The sequence below is a fragment of the Hydractinia symbiolongicarpus genome, chromosome 2 (genome assembly GCF_029227915.1).
Source record: "Hydractinia symbiolongicarpus strain clone_291-10 chromosome 2, HSymV2.1, whole genome shotgun sequence".
Classification (NCBI taxonomy): Eukaryota; Metazoa; Cnidaria; class Hydrozoa; order Anthoathecata; family Hydractiniidae; genus Hydractinia; species Hydractinia symbiolongicarpus.
In genome coordinates this window covers 21,570,511-21,591,144 of record NC_079876.1, presented here as the reverse complement: position 1 = coordinate 21,591,144, position 20,634 = coordinate 21,570,511, and the positions used below count along the sequence as shown (strand labels likewise).

The 20,634-nt window shown below is 36.0% G+C and overlaps 1 protein-coding gene across 5 annotated transcripts in view; it reads right to left on the bottom strand.

Annotated features, from left to right (window-relative positions):
• Positions 1-977: 977 nt before the first annotated feature.
• The window catches only part of LOC130630176 (tetratricopeptide repeat protein 39B-like), a 123,689-nt gene continuing 104,032 nt past the window's right edge, over positions 978-20,634 (bottom strand). For 3 of the 5 annotated variants that reach the window (XM_057443571.1, XM_057443574.1, XM_057443573.1), the window contains 7 exons: positions 20,493-20,562; positions 19,727-19,851; positions 4,318-4,432; positions 3,681-3,792; positions 3,458-3,575; positions 2,934-3,059; positions 978-2,405 (listed from right to left, as the gene is read on the bottom strand). In XM_057443571.1, coding sequence (XP_057299554.1) covers positions 1,841-2,405; positions 2,934-3,059; positions 3,458-3,575; positions 3,681-3,792; positions 4,318-4,432; positions 19,727-19,851; positions 20,493-20,562 — 1,231 coding nt within the window. In that variant the 3' untranslated portion in view covers positions 978-1,840. The other 2 variants (XM_057443572.1, XM_057443575.1) reach the window with 2 other exon arrangements.

The following is a 20,634-nucleotide window of genomic DNA, read 5'->3' as shown; positions in this document are numbered from 1 at the left end:
ACAGATCCAAGAGCGTATATTCGCTATCTACGAAATCCTAGTCTCCGTGTACTATTTCTCCGTGCGGGAAGGATTTTTAATCTCTAAATTGTCGTGTAAAAGTCGTGTAATTGGCTGAATTTTAAGCGAATAGAGTAGTGTTGGCTCTACTAATTTCGTTAAAGGCGTGTCATTCGATGTGTGTTGTCAATAGCAATGCAGAATTTTCTTAAAAGCAAACCGCGCAGAAAAAGTAAGAGCTTGGTAAACACCGGCAAATTTCTTAACAATACAGCCGTCAGGATGACAGTAATTAGAATTGGTGTTTAGACATAAAAATAAACATAATAAAGTCAGAAGTCTAATAACAAAACCACTTGGTAAATGCAAGGATGTTCATTGCATAAGTTCTGATATTTATCGAAAGAAATGTTTCTTATGTTCTGTATAAAACAAATAGCCGCAAACAAAGTTGGATTAATTCTTGGACACAATGAAGGAGACTAGAATCTTGTAAAACTCCACAAACTGCTCTAACTCTAATAATTAAATTTTGAATGGGAGACAATCGTTCCACTTTTTATCAAGATCGTTTCCTGTAATACTTGGAGGGCAAGACTCATTCTAGCCTGTCTGAATACGTTGACGTTATTTACGGGTTTTTATGTACGGTAACGTGCCTTATCACAACTTTTGAGGACAGTGTATTTGGTAGTCGGCCCTGTAGAGGTATGGGACCGACAGTTTTAAGGCGTAAACAGGCTATATTAGTCTTTGGAAGCCTGCGCACTGGGTTGCTGGCATTCAATAAACCTGGAACCGAGGGAAACGAGTTAAAGCATTGTGTTTTATTGGGTTTAGAAAGATATCTCGCAAAGAGCAATCAAAGTTAGAAAAGATTTTGACTGTATTTGGCACATCAAAATCTTGAGCAAAATATTTACCCGAAAACTGTAAGTGTACCTCAAACATTGGAATGTGACAAATTAAGCATCAAATAATTACATCTTTGTTTACTACTAAAATCAAATATAAATAAGTGTTACATACAATTCAAAATTAAATCTAACCAAATTTTCGAACTAAAATCAATGCAGAAAAATCGTATAATCATTTAATGGTTGTCATAGCGGCCATAAAACAAATTTATTAGGACTCGATAAAAAATAGTTTCGATGAGCAAGTATCACACATTTGATCTAGATTAATATCAAATTCCCAAGTTACCATTCGTGTGCTGCAGCAAATTTGGACTATATGACTTTATTAAAATGTTAAAAAAATAAAATATATAATGAATTTTATGCATGTAAAAAAAGAAAAAAGTATTTTTAAAGAACCGAGCGCTGAATTGGTTATTCAAGGAGTTTTAAAAAAAACGGACCAGTTCGACTCGTACAATTCGAAGTTCAAATTTGTCGTGGAAGATTACAAAAAAAGGGAGCTAGGATAGGACATTTAATTAACTTTCGTAGGCATTCAATTTCACAATTAGTCACAATTATAAATTGGAGTATGCTGGACATTGAAAAATTTCGCGGACGGTCAATTTTGAATCTTTTTGTGCGCATTTAATTTTGATCTGCGAAATTTAATTAGGAAGTTATTTGTGAAAAAAGGTACTTCCTACAAAACTTTCAGGCAGTTTTAGACTTAATTTGATGCTAAAATATTTCAAAGATAATGCGTTTACGTTTTCAGGTAAATTTAGAGAAATTTATATTAGTGCACAAGTGTGCGAAGCATGAGACACATTTGAAGCTCAACAACAAATATGCTTTGCATAATTAATAACTTTTAGTCAAACTTCTTACAATGTTGCTAGTTGTAGAAAGACGTGGTTAAGGAAAAGTGGACATTGTTATAAGGATGTTACTCTTACTTCCAACCGTCCTTTGCCATTCTTCATTAAATTGCTATGAGTAGGCGATATTGTCGAGGAAGCTTCAGATAACGTGGGCGAGTCACACGGTGTATGAAAAGGTGACGCCTCTCTGGAAATGAGCCCCTCTACAGGTTTGGTCTTTTTTCCTTGCTTGGAATTAGACGATATTTTTGAATCAACGATTAAATTAGTAATAGCACTCTCTTCGAAGTTGGCCGGTTGAGTAGTGGACAAGCTAAAGGAAGTACTCTTTGGTTTTACCCAGTTTAACAATTCTTCTTTGCTTTGCTGTGAATAATTCTGCGCCATTTCATTCTTGCAGTCTAGATGACCATGTTGTAACTTGTTTTTCTCGACAGCCGAAGCACCATAACCTGTCTCCCCAGCGTACTCATCAACATCAAAAAAATCAGCTTCACTTTCTTCAACGGTTTTTGCGGTAGGTGCGGTAGGTCCAATGTTCAATGATTTTAAAGACTCGATACCACTGTGAATTCGAAAGTGTAAACGACTTTCCAACCCATACTTCGAATAGTGTTTCCTAAAAAACGTGAGAGAAAAAACGATGAAAAATCCACGGATTAGCCTGTCGTAATAATCTGGCCCTTAGATTATCACCCGTCACACGTCTCCCTCAGTACAAAGTAGCGATTTGGCTACAACGAGTATACAATAAAGCAGACGAGTCATCATTGTCCAACGTCCTTGCCTTTGTTAATAAAATATTTTTCTAATTTTCGTTTATAAATAAAGGGGAATGGTTTTCCAGTAACATATAGCATATTTATTAAATCAATGTATAAACCCACATAAACCGGCAATGTCTTATTATTTAATGTAGCCTCCGACCTAGTAAACTTGTAACTATGTCTAGAAAACTCTACATGATTCCGCAATTATACACGATACGGGAAGTACATGTCGTTTTTTTACTCAAGAAGTAGTTTTCGAACAAATGTAAAAACTCCAGCAACTTGTTGACAAGACTGGACGTGCTTATTTATTTGCCCAAAGTATGATTTCGCCGACATATATAAATAAAAAAAAAGTGTCACGAAATTGAACTTACAGCGTATGTTGTAGCTGGTGAAGAGCTCTGTCATTCTCGCCGACGTCACGATACATAAAACCCAGTTCGCATGACGCGTATGGAGGAAAATAACTATCCATTTTACTCGAGTGACAAGATAGTGGACTAATATGAATAAGAATAATTATTTGTAGAATCTTTGGTGTGTTGATTTTCGCGCATACAAATTTCTTGGAAGAATTTACTTAGATCTAAAATAATCTGACAATTTCAGTCATGTTGCGTTGGATTTGCTGCCCCATACCCGAAATTAATTCCTCCATTTCAACGTAGGGCGATGCCTTCACGGAAAGACAAGAACTGTTAAAAACGACAAGAATCTATGATGGAATTCTTAGTAATTTTGGCTAAAAAAAATTTCGTCAATCACACTTTTGGCCAATACTTTATTTTATGATTGGCTCTCAAAATTAACTCATGCAAGTTACAAAAAAATAATCAGTAAACTCATCGAAATAAAATGTAACGTGAGTGGGAAAAAATAAAATATTATCCAACGGTACCTGGCAGTCACTGCATTGAAAACCTTTTCCGCCTTTTTAATTTCTCCCAAATAACGCAAACAAATTCCTTGTAATAAATTACATAGACAGACATCGTCGTTCCGTTCTTTCGAGGCTGCTACAAAAAAGAAACAATACAAATACGCAGATAGAATTGGCATATTCATCATCTCAGTAAATTACATCGTGTATGCTGCAGGGAAAACTGGGATAAAAAAAAAACCTGGTTGTCGCAACACTTCTTCTAAAGCTACTTCACACAAATGCAGAAAGTGACGAAGTGTCTCTGTGTGATCAGTAAACATCGTAAAGCCATTCCAAATATGGATGATTTCCTGATTAAAAAGAATTAGAATGACTCAATGATATTAACATACATGTCAAAAGAGACACTGGATATCGTATTACATGCAAGCAATTGAAATTTCAAAACGAGGCTTAAGGATGCTTTTAAAAAATTCTTTTTCAGGCTTAAAATATGCTTAGGTTAGGCTTAATGGCAAAAAGATTTACCGGAATATGCTTATGAAAAACACATGATCAGGCTCAAAATATGCTTATTTGAAAAAATAATAATGCATTTGAATTTTGAACATGAGTAACTACAACTTAAATCTCACTACATACTGGTTAATTCAGACATGAGGAATAAAAAGAAAAACTGCTCACGAAACAAAAAACATAAAAACTTCACAATATTATCTTAGGCTTTACATAATGTTTAGCATAGGCTTAAAGATGACTTAATTTAAGCTCCGGATGCTGAGAAATGTCATGCTTAAAAGAAACAACAACATGTACTTGACATAAATTGCAGCGTTAATAAAACATGAACTTATAAAAAGTCTGCATTTTCTTACTAAACCAGGTAGAATAAGCTTCTTTGCGTCCTTATACTTCTCAACCCTACGCACAGCAAATTTCTCGAAAGGAATTGACTTTCCAGCAATTCGTTGTTTGTATTTTCCCACATCGCTAAAGTAATAAAAAGTCAGCACAATGAATTTTGTTGACTTCACCGCGTATACCAGCATTCAATATGCTAAACAACAACGTAATAATATAATTAAAGTGGATAAATTTTGGCGAGTATTGAATTTGGCGAATGGCCAAAATGGAATATTTGGCGGGGATTTAATTTGGCGAATGATAAATTTTATAAAATTTGGCGAGGATTTACTTTGGCGAATACAAAAAAATGTTTATTTTGGCGGGGATTTATTTTGGCGAATGACACAAAGAGATGAATTTTTATGTCTTGAAATTTTTTATAAAAAATAAGAATAAACGTATATATAAACACAAGATTTACCTGTAACAATCCTCTTTACACTTGTATTATAAAACTTGTTGTAAATATAAAAAACAGCTCTTGTGGGAAAAAAACATTTTTCGTATTAAAACGTATTTTTTTTAAATTTCGCGGGGATTTAATTTGGCGAACGGTAAATTATGTTAAATTTTGCGAGTACTTAATTTGGCGAATAGTCAGTTATCAAAATTTTGGCGGGTATTTAATTTGGCAAGTTTTGCCAAAATTCGCCAAATTCGCCGAATTTAATCCTCGCTAAAATTTAGCCACTTAAGGTATGCATGACTATTGCTGGGATAATTCAAACATGATAGAATTAAGATTCTTTTAGGATAAACAGTTTCGTTACAAGCGTTGGGTATAACCAGCTCATTTTAACATTTATACCATTTCGTTAGAACATTTTTACAACATTTCATTACCACATTTATATTATTTCATTACAACATCTCTATAATAATACGCCAGTTCCGTCTGTCTGTGACAGGCAAAGTTGATATCGTCATTTTCCTTTGATGTTTCCGAAATTCTCTTTAAGGTCGCCGAAAAATTATGTCCATTTTGCTAGCAGGTTTACTTTGTTTACATCACGTGATGAAAACGACTCAATTTGATTTGCTGAAATAAATTTAACGGCTAACTTTCGAAAAATGGTGTCATCTCACGACCAAAAAAAGATCTTAAAAAAAGAAAAATAAGTGGTTCAAAAAAGCATATTTAAAAAGAAAAAAGTCCAAGTGAAGAAGTAGAAAAGTGAAGTTGAAAGTGAAAGTGGAGCTACGTGGAGCTAGAAATAAAGTAAATTTAGAAGTAGAAAATAAAGGCCACCAAAAAAAGCACAGAAGAACGATCCCTTTACCTTGAAAAAAAGGGAAAAAAGTGGTTTAAAAAAGCATAGCTATGTATTTAAAAAGAAAAGAGACCAAGTGAAGAAGTAGAAAAGTGAAGTGAGAAGTGGAGCTAGATGTAAAGTAAAGTTAGAAGTAGAAAACAAAGGCTAGAGTTTAAAGCGGATTTGAAATCACAAATAGTAAGAACTTTGATATTTTTAGACGTTTTGTTTTTATGTCGGTGGAGCAAGCAGACTCGCATTTCCAGGAAAAGCCACTTAAAAGCCTCTAGTTCTTAAAGTTTTATAATTTGCCGCGTATGTAGCCATATTTGTTTACGTTTTGTTGCCTAATTAATGATGCCCTGGCCGCGTAACTAATGTATTGTCCTAAAATTCAAAATGCTACATAAAGCTGTTAGCTGACTAACAAACGGAGAACTTTGGTTTGTTTAACTGTAATGTTATTAAGTTTACATTACTATTCCTTCTCTTTATATGTGTTTTACTAAGCATAAATAGCTAGCTTTAGTTTTAGCTAAGTGTTCCCAGTTTAAGTATATTTAACTGGGTGCCTTAGCTACTGTTAGCTAGCTAAAGTTAGCCTCCAAGTCCAGCTCCCCATCCCATGGCTAGCTCTCTAACCTATGACTTCTGTTGTTATTCCTCTTTTTTAATTATCTATAGCTAGCTACCTTAGTTTCCAAACTTCTCTTCTTTTATGAGCACGAATTATGATATAACAAGCTATAGCTAGCTACCTACAAAAACTTTCAAAGACTTGAACTTTTGCAGGATAGTAGGATGCCTAAGAGTTCAATTATTTTCACATTTCCTGTAAACTTTACAAGAGGACCACGTGCAATATGACAAGTGAAATAATTTTTTCCAGAATTTAAAGCGTACATATTAAGTTATTTTTTATTGTTTTGTCTCTGACATCCTGTTAAACTTTTGTCAGCCTACATGTAAAATGCCAGGTTATTTTTACAGGGGGTTGTAGACATTTGATTTGTAATTTACGTGGGTTTATGACTTTATTTTAATTTATGAGAGGATGGTATGGTTGTTCGTATTTTTGTTTATGTTGCAAACTGCTGTTTTTTAAAATTTTGTGTAAACTTTTGTGGGAAAAGACCACATGCAATATACTGAAAGATCAAATTCACGTTTTTGTTAAGAACTTTAAAATTGTAGTAATAACTGTGTTTGGTGTAATTGTTCTGACAAAACTTTTTTGTTTTTTATATTGTATGAAATTCCTGATTTTTCTATAATTTGATGTTTCATAACCTTTTTCTGGAAAATTTATGGGCAATGGCAATACAGGACATGTTAAATGAGCTGATTTTTGTTGATTTGCACGTGCTCCTCAAAAACCAATCTGTTTTACATTTTGTGTAAACTTTTATGAGGACGGACCGTATATATTCCAAAAATAATATCTTTGTTCATTCAAAATTTACTTCTTATTCTTTTTTGACATTTACGTTTAAAATGGTTGGTAAAGGTCAGTACAGATCATCATCATACTAAAAAAAAATTTAGTATTCTTTACCGGTTAATTTTTACATTTTGTGTATATTTTTGGGGAACAGGATACAGTAGTCTCCGTAACTCGAACCTTTATTACTCGAACGTCTCCTTAACTCGAACGAATTCGTTGGCACCGTGAAAATTTTCTAATAAACTCTTATAAAAAACCTCTACTACTCGAACCTCCATAACTCGAATGTTCCCTTAAGTCGAACAGATTATTTTGTCCCTTGAAGGTTTTTGACTCCATAACTCGAATTTTGTGGCATTTTGAAAAAAATTGATAAGTTTTCCTGATCATTTAACTCTTTATCATTTTCATATTTTAATGTTTATGTGTGTTGTGGGCCTTATATTGTTCGAATGCATGATTCGAATGTTGAATTTTCAAAAACAGAATTTCATAGCAATCTGACAATGGCGTCTGTGGCAGTGTCAAAAAGAAGTAGAGCCGATAATAAGTCCTGTAAAATAAAATACACTCCACTTAAAGAGCTTGAAAAAGGAACTGCTCCAAAGGATGTTGCAAAAGCTTTCAATATTCCTTCAAGCACATTGTCGACGTGGAAAAAAAAAATAAGAAAAAAATCTTTAAACAGTTTAACAAAGGGTTAATCTCTAAGAGATCAAAACCTGAAAAATTTGAAGATGTGAACAAGGCTGTTCATAAGTGGCTACTTGTGATGAGAAGCGAAAATATTCCGATAAGTGGAGTGATTCTGAAGGAGAAAGCTCTTGAGTTCGCAGAAGAACTGGGTGTTGAGTCTTTTTAAGCTTCACAAGGGTGGCTAGCTAAATGGAAAACCAGGTTGGTTAAACATACTTTTATATTTAAATTTATTTAAATCTTATGAATATTACTATAGCTTTGTTAGTTGTCTTTGCAAAATATCAATACTTTTTTTCTGAGATGAAGGATAAATTGCATGGAACTTTCATCCCCAAACCATCACCAGCATTTAATGACTTTCCAGTAATTGTTATTTTGCAAAGATTATGATGATACTTGTAAACAATCAATTATAACTGATTTTTTCAAAGAATTTGAGCAAAAAGCAAGGCTCTTTGTGTTTCGCCAACCCAGAACCCCCAATAAGTAAGACTACGTACTTAATATACTGTTTTTGTTCATCTGGTAGGCAAATAAGGGAAAAATTTTGAAAAAACTTGAAAACCTCTACTACTCGAACGTCTCCTTAACTAATTAAGTCAGGTAAACCACGTTGTACATGGTGCATAGGCGTAACAGCCTTTACCAAAAACAACAGTCTGTTGTTAACACTGGGCTAACCGCTTAGTATAGTTAAACTGGGTGACGCCGTAGATTAGTGGTTATAGCTCTTATACTCATACTCTGAGCGGGAGACCGGGGTTTGATTCCTCTTGACGGCGATTCAACATGGGCGAGTGAATGTTACCATAGCCCGGGTTAACCCAAGCCATGTGAGGGAAATTGGGAAGATGGCACACTGTGTGGGCCGTTGGATGTTGCCGGGAGTTGTCTAGTAGAGCGCGGGCTCTAATTGGGTCTGCGTAGCTCAAAATGAGCATTAAATACTCTAGGACTCTCCATCTACGCCATGGCCCCTCCTGGAAATAATAGACAGGGTATATCCTTCGATATTTGTGAGGCTAGCCTTGTAAAATATGCACATTTATCTATCTATCTAACAGGTGTATAGGCGTAATACCCCTTTTCCAAAAAAAATTCATTGCAACTTCGGTTTTAATGAAAACACAGGGAACAGCCTGTCATTACCGGTTCAGCTAAAATAATCTGTCAGTCATTTTATTTACACAAAAAGCTTTCAGGAAAAAATAATAAAAGATGTAGCTACCTAGCTAACTGCATTTAGCATAACACTTTTTGTTTATGAATTGTTGTAGCCAAACTGCATTTTTATACTCTCAATTTTTTGCCAAAGATAGGAGCTAACTAAATGGCTACAGTCACAACACAAAAATAAATGGTGGGTAGGATAAAAAGATGTTATACCATACAGAATAGTAATAAGTAAGGTTCTAGCTAGCTAGCCTCCAAAATCTTCGTTCCTAGCCAAAAATCCTAAAACTGTTGCGTTTAAGATGTGTACGTGACTAAAAACGTGACAATATATTTATCGAAATAAAAATGACCAACAATGATTATATTTATTAAACAATATATTTCGGAAATTTATTCCATCTTCAGGTCTAAAATATAAAAAACATATTCAGTAAAAACTGTTAAAAACATTAAAATAATAAAGTTTTTTTATCATACATATCATACATAGCATCATACACTGTACACAAATCAGAAAAAAAGCTGATGGTAATTAAATCATAATTATCCACGTCATAATTAAAATTTAAAATTTAATCACCAGCGGCCTGAATCTATATTCATCCTTTGTATTCAAAGATGGTTTTAATTGATTGATGAAAAGAGCCTCTAAAGTCATTATGACTTATTCATCCTTTGTATTCAAAGATGGTTTTAATTGATTGATGAAAAGAGCCTCTAAAGTCATTTGATGGAATAAATTTCCGAAATATATTGTTTAATAAATATAATCATTGTTGGTCATTTTGATTTCAATATTACATGGAACCACAATGTTTCTGACTTAATATATTTATCTTAACATTTTTTAGAACATACAAAAAAACAATATTACGAAAATAAAAGCTTATAGAAGACGAAACAGACTTACAAACAGCACTGACCACCATTACTTTAATAACTAAATTGGCCATCATGTTTCAGTCCTCATGTTTCTTCGTTGGCATGCCCAGGCCGCGAAAGTCTTGGATTGGTTTTTTAAACAATTAAGCGTTTTGATTAGTGTATTATGTGCGAGCGGTCAAAACAAAGTCAGTAAAACTATCAGTAAACTGTCCCATTTGTTTTCTGTAGCTTCTGAGCGAAAACGGCGATTGAGGTCACGGGGGTAATTATTATTAAAAATGGCGTACTAAAATAATGCATTCATATTTATCACTAAATTTATTTTTCTTACTTATGGTAATAAATTAAAGTAATTAAATTAATTAAGGTAATAAATTAATTTCTTGAGTTTAGTTCAATTAATTATAAAGTTTTTCATTAAACAACCCCCTGTTTTCTAAAAATTCGCGAAAAGATCAAAGGAATATCGATAACCCTTTTGAACAGACAGATAGATGACGGCTATTATTATAGAGACTAGTCGTTAGCCCGTGGAAAAATCCATGGGTTCGCCCGTCCTTTATATTTACCCGTTGCAACAAAGCGGATAAAAATATATCGCATTTGATATTCGTGTTTCCGTAACATCATTTTCTAACTCAGCGGGGGGTCCGCGCAGAGACAGACAGACGACGGTTATTATTATAGAGACTAGTCGTTAACCCGTGGAAAAATCCACGGAGTGCCCGTCCTTTATGTATACCGCATTTCGTATGTCTCGCTACTTGAGGTGCCATCTTGCGCAGAGACAGATAGACGACGGCTATTATTATAGAGACTAGCCGGGAAATCCGGCGTCGAAACGCCGGGGTAAGCCACAAGTCAAGGTGTGACCCGCCATTAAACATTATGTGGAGCGCTTAATAAGAGCCGTAAACTGTACTACACGGTCAGGTGGAGCGCTTTAGTACAGGTACGCAGTATGTCGTTAATCGAGTAAAGCGCACACAACACTATAGTGTTTCGGCTGTAGTGTATTTTTGAAAATATAACTCTACTGTAACTTTAGCCAAAATAAAAACACAATTTACAACCATTTGTTACCCCGTCATAGGAAAAACAATTGGTCAATTTTATTTTATTTTGCGAAATAAGTTTCAGTAAAGGTTAACAAATTAATTGTGACACTGGACTGAGCACTTAGTACAGGTAAATCGTGCGACACATGCGTTTAGGCTTAAGACCCTATTCAAAAAAACTATTGAAGCTTTGGTTTACAAAACACAGAATACACTCTGTTGAAACGCCGGGTTAAGCCACAAGTAGCTGTGTTACCCAGCGTTAAACACCAGATTGAGTGATTAATAAGAACCGTCAACTGTGCCACACATTCAGGTAAAGCGCTTTAGTACAGCCATATAGTGTGTAGAAAATCAAGTGAAGTGCACACAACTTTATGGTGTTTCCGTTGTAATATACTATTCAAAAAATAACTTTCGACAACTTAGGTAAAATAAAAACCCAGATTACATTTCAATGTTACCCCGTCATAGCGAAAGCAGCTGGTCAACCTTCTTTATTTTGCAGGGAATATTCCCGGGAAAAGTTCAAAAAAATGTTAAGCTGAGCGCTTAGTATAGGTAAACAGTGTGTACTTTTTTTCTGTAAAAAACGTTATCACAACTTAGGTTAAACAGAAACACAGGAAACAGCCCGTTGTTACCACCGGACTAAGCGCTTAGTACAGCTAGACTGTGTCGCACATGAGTATGGGCATAACACCATTTTTAAAAAAACTTTATCGCGACTTCAGTTTAAAAAAAATCAGGAAACCGCCTGTTGTTATTAAGTTCAGTTAAAAAAATATATACTCAGCAATTTTATTTTTCAGCATAAGCTTTCATAGCAGTAATAAAATTGGTAGCTGCCTATAACTGCATTTAGCTACTTTCACTTTTTAGCCAGAGGTAGAGCTAAAAGGAGCTAGATAGGTAGACCCAACTTCAACATAAAAATAAAGAACAATATACCAAACTGAATAAAAACTTTAAAAGAATAGAATAGGAATAAATAAAGATAGCTATAGCTAGCTGCCTCAAAATGTACGTTTTGTAGCTAGCCAAAAACTTAAAATTGGTTTGTTTAAGATTTATACGTAGCTAGAAAACGTGATGAAATATTCACCTTAACATGTGAAAACAAACTAAATAATCCTATAGGATAAAAAGTACTCAGAAGAAATAAGGAGGATTGAAAGGAAACCTACAAACTTCACACCATCACTTCCAAACCAAAATGGCCTTCGTAGGGGTAGCATGTTTCCTCCCGTCGGCATGTTGAGGCCGCGAAGCACTTGGATTGGTCATTAGTGAAAATGGAGCCTCATGATTGATTTATTACAATGAGCGGCAAAGCAAGGCCGGTAAAAAAACGGGGTCTGCTGGGGATTCGAAATAAAGCTGCAGGGCCGCGGGGATTTTCGGCGAGTCTCGCTACTTGCTCCGCCATGTTGCGCAGAGACAGACAGACGACGACTATTAATATAGAGACTAGCCGGGAAACCCGGCGTCGAAACGCCGGGTTAAGCCACAAGTAAAGGTGTGATCCGGCATTGAACACTTTGTGGAGCGCTTAATAAGAGCCGTAAACTGTCCCACACGATCAGGTGGAGCGCTTTAGTACAGGTATACAGTATGTCGTTAATCTTTTGAAGCGCATACACCATTATAGTGTGCGACTGTAACATATTTTTCAAAAAATAACTTTCCCGCAACGATAACTGATACAAAAACAGAGTTTACAAAGTGTTGTTACTCCATCATAGCAAAAACAATCGTCAATTTTATTTCATTTTGCAGAATAACTTTTTGTGCAAGTTAAAAAATTAATCGTGACACTGGGCTGAGCGCTTAGTACAGTTAAACCGTGTTGCACAGCGTATAGGAATAATACCCTTTTGAAAAAAACTTTCTCGCAGACACAGGGCTGAGCGGTTAGTCCAGGCGTGATTCCCAAGAAAGTTTAAAAATTAATTGTCACAGTGGTGGGCTGACCTTAGTATATACAGGTAAACGGTGTTGCACATGCCCATAGGCGTAACAGCCTTTTACAAAAAACAGTCTGTTTTTAACACTGGGCTAACCGCTTAGTACAGTTAAACACAGTTGAACAGGCGCATAAGGCGTATTACCCTTTTCCAAAAATGTTCATTGCAACTTCGGTTTAAATAAAAACACAGGGAACAGCCTGTCGTTACTCGTCCAGCCAAAACAATCGCTCAGCCATTTCATTTGCAGAAAAAGTTTGCAGAAAAATTATAAAATATGTAGCTATACCTAGCTAGCTAACTGCATTTAGCATAAAAATTATGTATTGCTTAAGAATATTGTTGTAGCCAAACTGCATTTTTATACTTTCACTTTTTAAATAGCCACAGCCTCAACATAAAAATAAATGTTGGCTAGGATAAAAAGCTCTTATACCAAACAGAATAGCAATAAGTGAGGCTCTAGCTAGCTAGTAGCTATAGCTAGCTAATCTTCGTTCCTAGCCAAACATCCTAAAACTGGTGCGTTTAAGATCTGTACGTGGCTAAAAAACGTGACAATATATTTATCCTAACATTGAAAACAAACAGAAAACAAATATTACAAATATATAAGGCTTTCAGAAGATAAAAAAGTCAAACAGGCCTATAAACCTCACACACTGACCACAAACACGACCATTATCAAAATGGCCTTCGTTCCGCGAAGATCTTGGATTCTTTCTGGTCGCGAAAATCTTGTTTTTTTTTTTTAAAGAATCAGGCATTGTGAATGGTATTCTACGCGCGAGCGGTCAAAACAAAGTCGGTAAAAATATATCGCATTTGGTATCGGCGCGTAATTTACAAAATTTCGTGTTTCTGTTACGGGACGCGGCTTTCGCGGACACACAGACAGACGGAATACCGCTATTATTAAAGAGACTAGTCGTTAACCCGTGGAAAAATCCACGCGGTTGCCCGCCCTTTAAATTTACCCTTGGAAACAAAGCGGATAAAAATATATTGCATTTGATATTCGTGTTTCCGTAGCACGATTTTCTAACTCAGCGGGGGTGCGCGCAGAGACAGACAAAATACGGCTATTATAAAAGAGATAGCCGGGAAACCCGGCGTCGAAACGCCAGGTTAAGCCACAAGTAAAGGTGTGATCCGGCATTGAACACTCTGTGGAGCGCTTAATAAGAGCTGTAAACTGTCCCACACGATCAGGTGGAGCGCTTTAGTACAGGTATACAGTATGTCGTTAATCATTTGAAGCGCATACAACATTATAGTGTGCGACTGTAACATATTTTTCAAAAAATAACTTTCCCGCAACGATAACTGATATAAAAACAGAGTTTACAAAGTGTTGTTACTCCATCATAGCAAAAACAATCGTCAATTTTATTTCATTTTGCGGAATAAGTCTTTTTAAAAGTTAAAAAATTAATTGTGACACTGGGCTGAGCACTTAGTACAGTTAAACCGTGTTGTACAGCGTATAGGAATAATACCCTTTTGAAAAAAACTTTCTCGCAGACACAAGGCTAAGCGGTTAGTCCAGGCGTGATTCCCAAGAAAGTTTAAAAATTAATTGTCACAGTGGTGGGCTGACTTTAGTATATACAGGTAAACGGTGTTGCACATGCCCATAGGCGTAACAGCCTTTTACAAAAAACAGTCTGTTTTTAACACGCCGGGTTAAGCCACAAGTAAAGGTGTGATCCAGCATTGAACATTCTGTGGAGCGCTTAATAAGAGCCGTAAACTGTCCCACACGATCAGGTGGAGCGCTTTAGTACAGGTATACAGTATGTCGTTAATCATTTGAAGCGCATACACCATTATAGTGTGCGACTGTAACATATTTTTCAAAAAATAACTTTCCCGCAACGATAACTGATATAAAAACAGAGTTTACAAAGTGTTGTTACTCCATCATAGCAAAAACATTCGTCAATTTTATTTCATTTTGCGGAATAACTTTTTGCGCAAGTTAAAAAATTTATCGTGACACTGAGCTGAACGCTTAGTACAGTTAAACCGTGTTGCACAGGCGTAAATCAAGTTAAGCGCATACACCATTATAGTGTGCGACTGTAAAATATTTTAAATTACTTTCCCGCAACAATAGCTGATATGAAAACAGAGTTTACAAACCGTTGTTACTCCATCATAGCAAAAACAATCGTCAATTTTATTTCATTTTGCGGAATAAGTCTTTTTAAAAGTTAAAAAATTAATCGTGACACTGGGCTGAGCACTTAGTACAGTTAAACCGTGTTGCACAGCGTATAGGAATAATACCCTTTTGAAAAAAACTTTCTCGCAGACACAAGGCTAAGCGGTTAGTCCAGGCGTGATTCCCAAGAAAGTTTAAAAATTAATTGTCACAGTGGTGGGCTGACTTTAGTATATACAGGTAAACGGTGTTGCACATGCCCATAGGCGTAACAGCCTTTTACAAAAAACAGTCTGTTTTTAACACTAGGCTAACCGCTTACAGTTAAACGCAGTTGAACAGGCGCATAGGCATATTACCCTTTTCCAAAAATGTTCATTGCAACTTCGGTTTAAATAAAAACACAGGGAACAGCCTGTAGTTACTCGTCCAGCCAAAACAATCGCTCAGCCATTTCATTTGCAGAAAAAGTTTGCAGAAAAATAATAAAATATGTAGCTATACCTAGCTAGCTAACTGCATTTAGCATAAAAATTATATATTGCTTAAGAATATTGTTGTGGCCAAACTGCATTTTTATACTTTCACTTTTTAAGGAGCTAGCTAAATAGCCACAGCCTCAACATAAAAATAAATTTTGGCTAGGATAAAAAGCTCTTATACCAAACAGAATAGCAATAAGTGAGGCTCTAGCTAGCTAGTAGCTATAATTAGCTAATTTTCGTTCCTAGCCAAACATCCTAAAACTGGTGCGTTTAAGATCTGTACGTGGCTAAAAAACGTGACAATATATTTATCCTAACATTGAAAACAAACAGAAAACAAATATTACAAATATATAAGGCTTTTAGAAGATAAAAAAGTCAAACAGGCCTACAAACCTCACACACTGACCACAAACACGACCATTATCAAAATGGCCTTCGTTCCGCGAAGATCTTGGATTCTTTCTGGTCGCGAAAATCTTGGTTTTTTTTTAAAGAATCAGGCGTTGTGAATGGTATTCCACGCGCGAGCGGTCAAAACAAAGTGGACAAAAATTTATCGCATTTGGTATTGGTGCGCATTTTAAAAATTTCGTGTTTCCGTTACGGGACGCGGCTCTCGCGGACACACAGACAGAATACGGCTATTATTAAAGAGACTAGCCGGGAAACCCGGCGTCGAAACGCCGGGTTAAGCCACAAGTGAAGGTGTGATCCGGCATTGAACACTCTGTGGAGCGCTTAATAAGAGCTGTAAACTGTCCCACACGATCAGGTGGAGCGCTTTAGTACAGGTATACAGTATGTCGTTAATTATTTGAAGCGCATACAACATTATAGTGTGCGACTGTAACATATTTTTCAAAAAATAACTTTCCCGCAACGATAACTGATATAAAAACAGAGTTTACAAAGTGTTGTTACTCCATCATAGCAAAAACAATCGGTCAATATTACTTTATTTTGTGAAAAAGTCTTTTTAAAAGTTAAAAAATTAATCGTGACACTCGGCTGAGCGCTTAGTACAGTTAAACCGTGTTGTACAGCGTATAGTAATAATACCCTTTTGAAAAAAACTTTCTCGCAGACAGGGCTGAGCGGTTAGTTCAGGCGTGATTCCCAAGAAAGTTTAAAAATTAATTGTCACAGTGGTGGGCTGACCTTAGTATATACAGGTAAACGGTGTTGCACATGCCCATAGGCGTAACAGCCTTTTACAAAAAACAGTCTGTTTTTAACACTGGGCTAACCGCTTAGTACAGTTAAACACAGTTGAACAGGCGCATAAGGCGTATTACCCTTTTCCAAAAATGTTCATTGCAACTTCGGTTTAAATAAAAACACAGGGAACAGCCTGTCGTTACTCGTCCAGCCAAAACAATCGCTCAGCCATTTCATTTGCAGAAAAAGTTTGCAGAAAAATAATAAAATATGTAGCTATACCTAGCTAGCTAACTGCATTTAGCATAAAAATTATATATTGCTTAAGAATATTGTTGTAGCCAAACTGCATTTTTATACTTTCACTTTTTAAGGAGCTAGCTAAATAGCCACAGCCTCAACATAAAAATAAATGTTGGCAAGGATAAAAAGCTCTTATACCATACAGAATAGCAATAAGTGAGGCTCTAGCTAGCTAGTAGCTATAGCTAGCTAATCTTCGTTCCTAGCCAAACATCCTAAAACTGGTGCGTTTAAGATCTGTACGTGGCTAAAAAACGTGACAATATATTTATCCTAACATTGAAAACAAACAGAAAACAAATATTACAAATATATAAGGCTTTTAGAAGATAAAAAAGTCAAACAGGCCTACAAACCTCACACACTGACCACAAACACGACCATTATTAAAATGGCCTTCGTTCCGCGAAGATCTTGGATACTTTCTGGTCGCGAAAATCTTGGTTTTTTTTTAGAAAATCAGGCGTTGTGAATGGTGTTCCACGCGCGAGCGGTCAAAACAAAGTCGGTAAAAATATATCGCATTTGGTATCGGCGCGTAATTTACAAAATTTCGTGTTTCCGTTACGGGAGGCGACTTTCGCGGACAGACAGACAAAATACGGCTATTATTAAAGAGACTAGTCGTTAGCCCGTGGAAAATCCACGGGTTCACCCGTCCTTTATATTTACCCGTCGCAACAAAGTGGATAAAAATATATCGCATTTGATATTCGTGTTTCCGTAACATCATTTTCTAACTCAGCGGGGGGTCCGCGCAGAGACAGACAGACGGAATACGGCTATTATAATAGAGACTAGTCGTTGCCCGTGGAAAAATCCACGGGTTCGCCCGTCCTTTGAATTTACCCGTGGCAACAAAGTGGATAAGAATATATCGCATTTGATATTCGTGTTTCCGTAACATCATTTTCTAACTTAGCGGGGGTCCGCGCAGGGACAGACAGACGACGGCTATTATTATAGAGATAGCCGTTAACCCGTGGAAAAATCCACGGGGTCGCCCGTCCTTTATATATCGCATTTCGTGTTTCTGTAACAGGACGCGGTTTTCGCGGACAGACAGACAAAATACGGCTATTATTAAAGAGATAATCAAATTTCATATATATGATATATGATCGCATAAATCTGTTGTGTTTTATTGAAATTAACCAATTATAACGCGTTATCAATTGTGCCGAAGTTATGTAAACATAACACAAACATACAGAAGAGCAAGGAAATATTCGAAAGAAAAAATGGATTTCGCCCCCCCTCAATAACTTTTCATAGGATTGTTCAAATTGAATCAAACTTGGCACACTTATAGTACGTCATAAAAGGAACACAATGGCAGCAATAAATTTTTGCTTGCGCCAGCACATTTTCTGTGACGTCATCAGAAGCTTGAAAATTGTTAAAAATGCCACTATCTGCTTAAAATATAATTACTTTTGTTCTAGAGCGAATTTTTACATTCTGCTTGAAGTTTCTGAAAGCTAAATAAATTTTTTTAAACATATCTTCCGGTTTTTAAATGGATCGAATAAAAAATTGCCAAAAATTTCCCTAAAAATCCGTTTTTTACGGATTTTCGGGTAAAATCCGACAAAATCGGGAAATCGAATAAGTCACGGGTCAAAATTATTCAAAATGAGTCTTCTTGATGAAACAAAGTTGTGTTGCAAGTTTCAAGTTCTAAGGATAATCCTAACAGGAGTTATTATATTTTCCCCATTATAAGGATTTTATAGAGATTTTAGGGGTAGTTTCGAGTAATGGCCATTATCAAAGCCTCTGAAAGGTATGGGACCTAAAAATTTAGCATGCAGGTGTCTAATAGATAAATGTTGAATCTCAGTAAGTATCATAGCCATATAAGAAAGCAATCAGGAGTTATTAAAAAAAAAACCGTCAGGGGGGGGGGGGGCGGAATCCGCCCCCCCCCCCCGGACCGAAAAGGGTTAATATTAGTTCTACCAACAGCTAGCTAGATGCACTTTGGAACATCCAACAACAAAATCCGACTTACGATAAAAAATGATTAAAAAATATTTCAAAATAATGTAACCAAACGTATACCAATCACGTTTAACAGTTTGCTACAATGATTAACAAACTTCACTAAGATTACACTTCTCTTTAATGGAGGCAACAAAAGTCGCTTTGTTTTAAAGTCTACGCGATTCGCACCTGCATGTTAGTCCTGGATCGTTCTGCCGCACATTTTGCATTTTACACCAGTTGCCTACACCAAAGAAATTCTTGCCCAGGCAGATTGGCAACTTACACCTGCAGAACTGGTGTGATTAGTGAAGCCGGCACCGACAGGGAAAATCAAATACTTTACAGGACGAAAGAGCGGCGATTTTTATTTTCTGATAGAAACAAGACCATCATAACCAGGCGCGGAGAGTGGGGACTCCGAAAACCAACGCTCAAGGCGTGCGCACGGGTGTCATCCTGCTTTGTTGAGACTTCGGGCGTAAAATTCAAAAAAAAAAGTTCACCGAGATACACCTGATCTTTTCGGAGACAAATCATAGCTTAATTCGCCCCTGATTTTAGAATTCAGAAATCTATAATTCTTTTTCTCATGCTTTTAAAATCTATTTTCTGGCTGCCACAAAATAATTTTTTGTTTGCCTCTCCTTTTACGTACGTACTCTTTGAAAGTTCAAAGCAAGCACGCAAGTAATAGCGGGAAATTTACATACACTACAAGACTAAGTGTGTTTTTTTCAGGAATTTCTACACTGTGTACGTTTTAAGCAATAAGAAACGAAAGAGATACGTACTCCAAAATAACCTCTATTTGTGACGTCATTTGCTGAGCCTTCTTTCTCTTTTTGTCGTTACCAGAATACATTAATTCAAACTGCTGCATTAGCAAAAAAGCTGCTCGCATGTACAGATATGAGCTCTAAAAACATTGAGGATGAAATCAACGATGCTAGTAAACAGTGGGTTAATTAATACAGGAAAGAAATTTATACAATTCCATAGCCTGCACGAAACGATAACGACAAAACAATCTAATCGAGCTACTCATGACAGTAGTCGGTGGCCCCGTCCTTTTTATACCGCATTGCGGGCGTCTCGCTACTTGCGGTACCATTTTGCGTGACAGACGGACATATACGGGTACCATAATATAGACGAATTTGTAAATTGCCAACACACAATTGATTTTGAAATTAACATATTTTATACGTACGCAAGTTAACATGGTCTACTTGACTGAATTAGACATATTATAATTATTACTTGAAATATGAATAGCGGCAATATTTAAGGCTGCTTTGTTAGTCGTCCGTTAAATTTATTGTTTGTTTGAATTCGCCATCATAAAATAGACTAGGGCTTTCCGAAAGTTAGACTGTTTGTTGCAGACGCAAAAAATCTTTCACACCTTCAAGAAACACGCAGTGAGGTTAGGCACGAACACGTTTGATAGCTTTCAACGTCACATAATTGGTTATGCTACGAAAACCGTCGCTAAAACCTGCCATTATAATGACGTTAACTGAGCTACGAGTAACTGGTAAACGAAGGGTTTCATACCTTTGACCATTTGCTTTCAATAGAAAGTTTCTCTGCATATTCAGCTGCTTTTAGCCAATTTGACTGAAAGCTAAAAAACGAATAGAAACAACGGGGTAAGCATAGATGCAAATATACAAGACATACCACAAAATATTGAAAC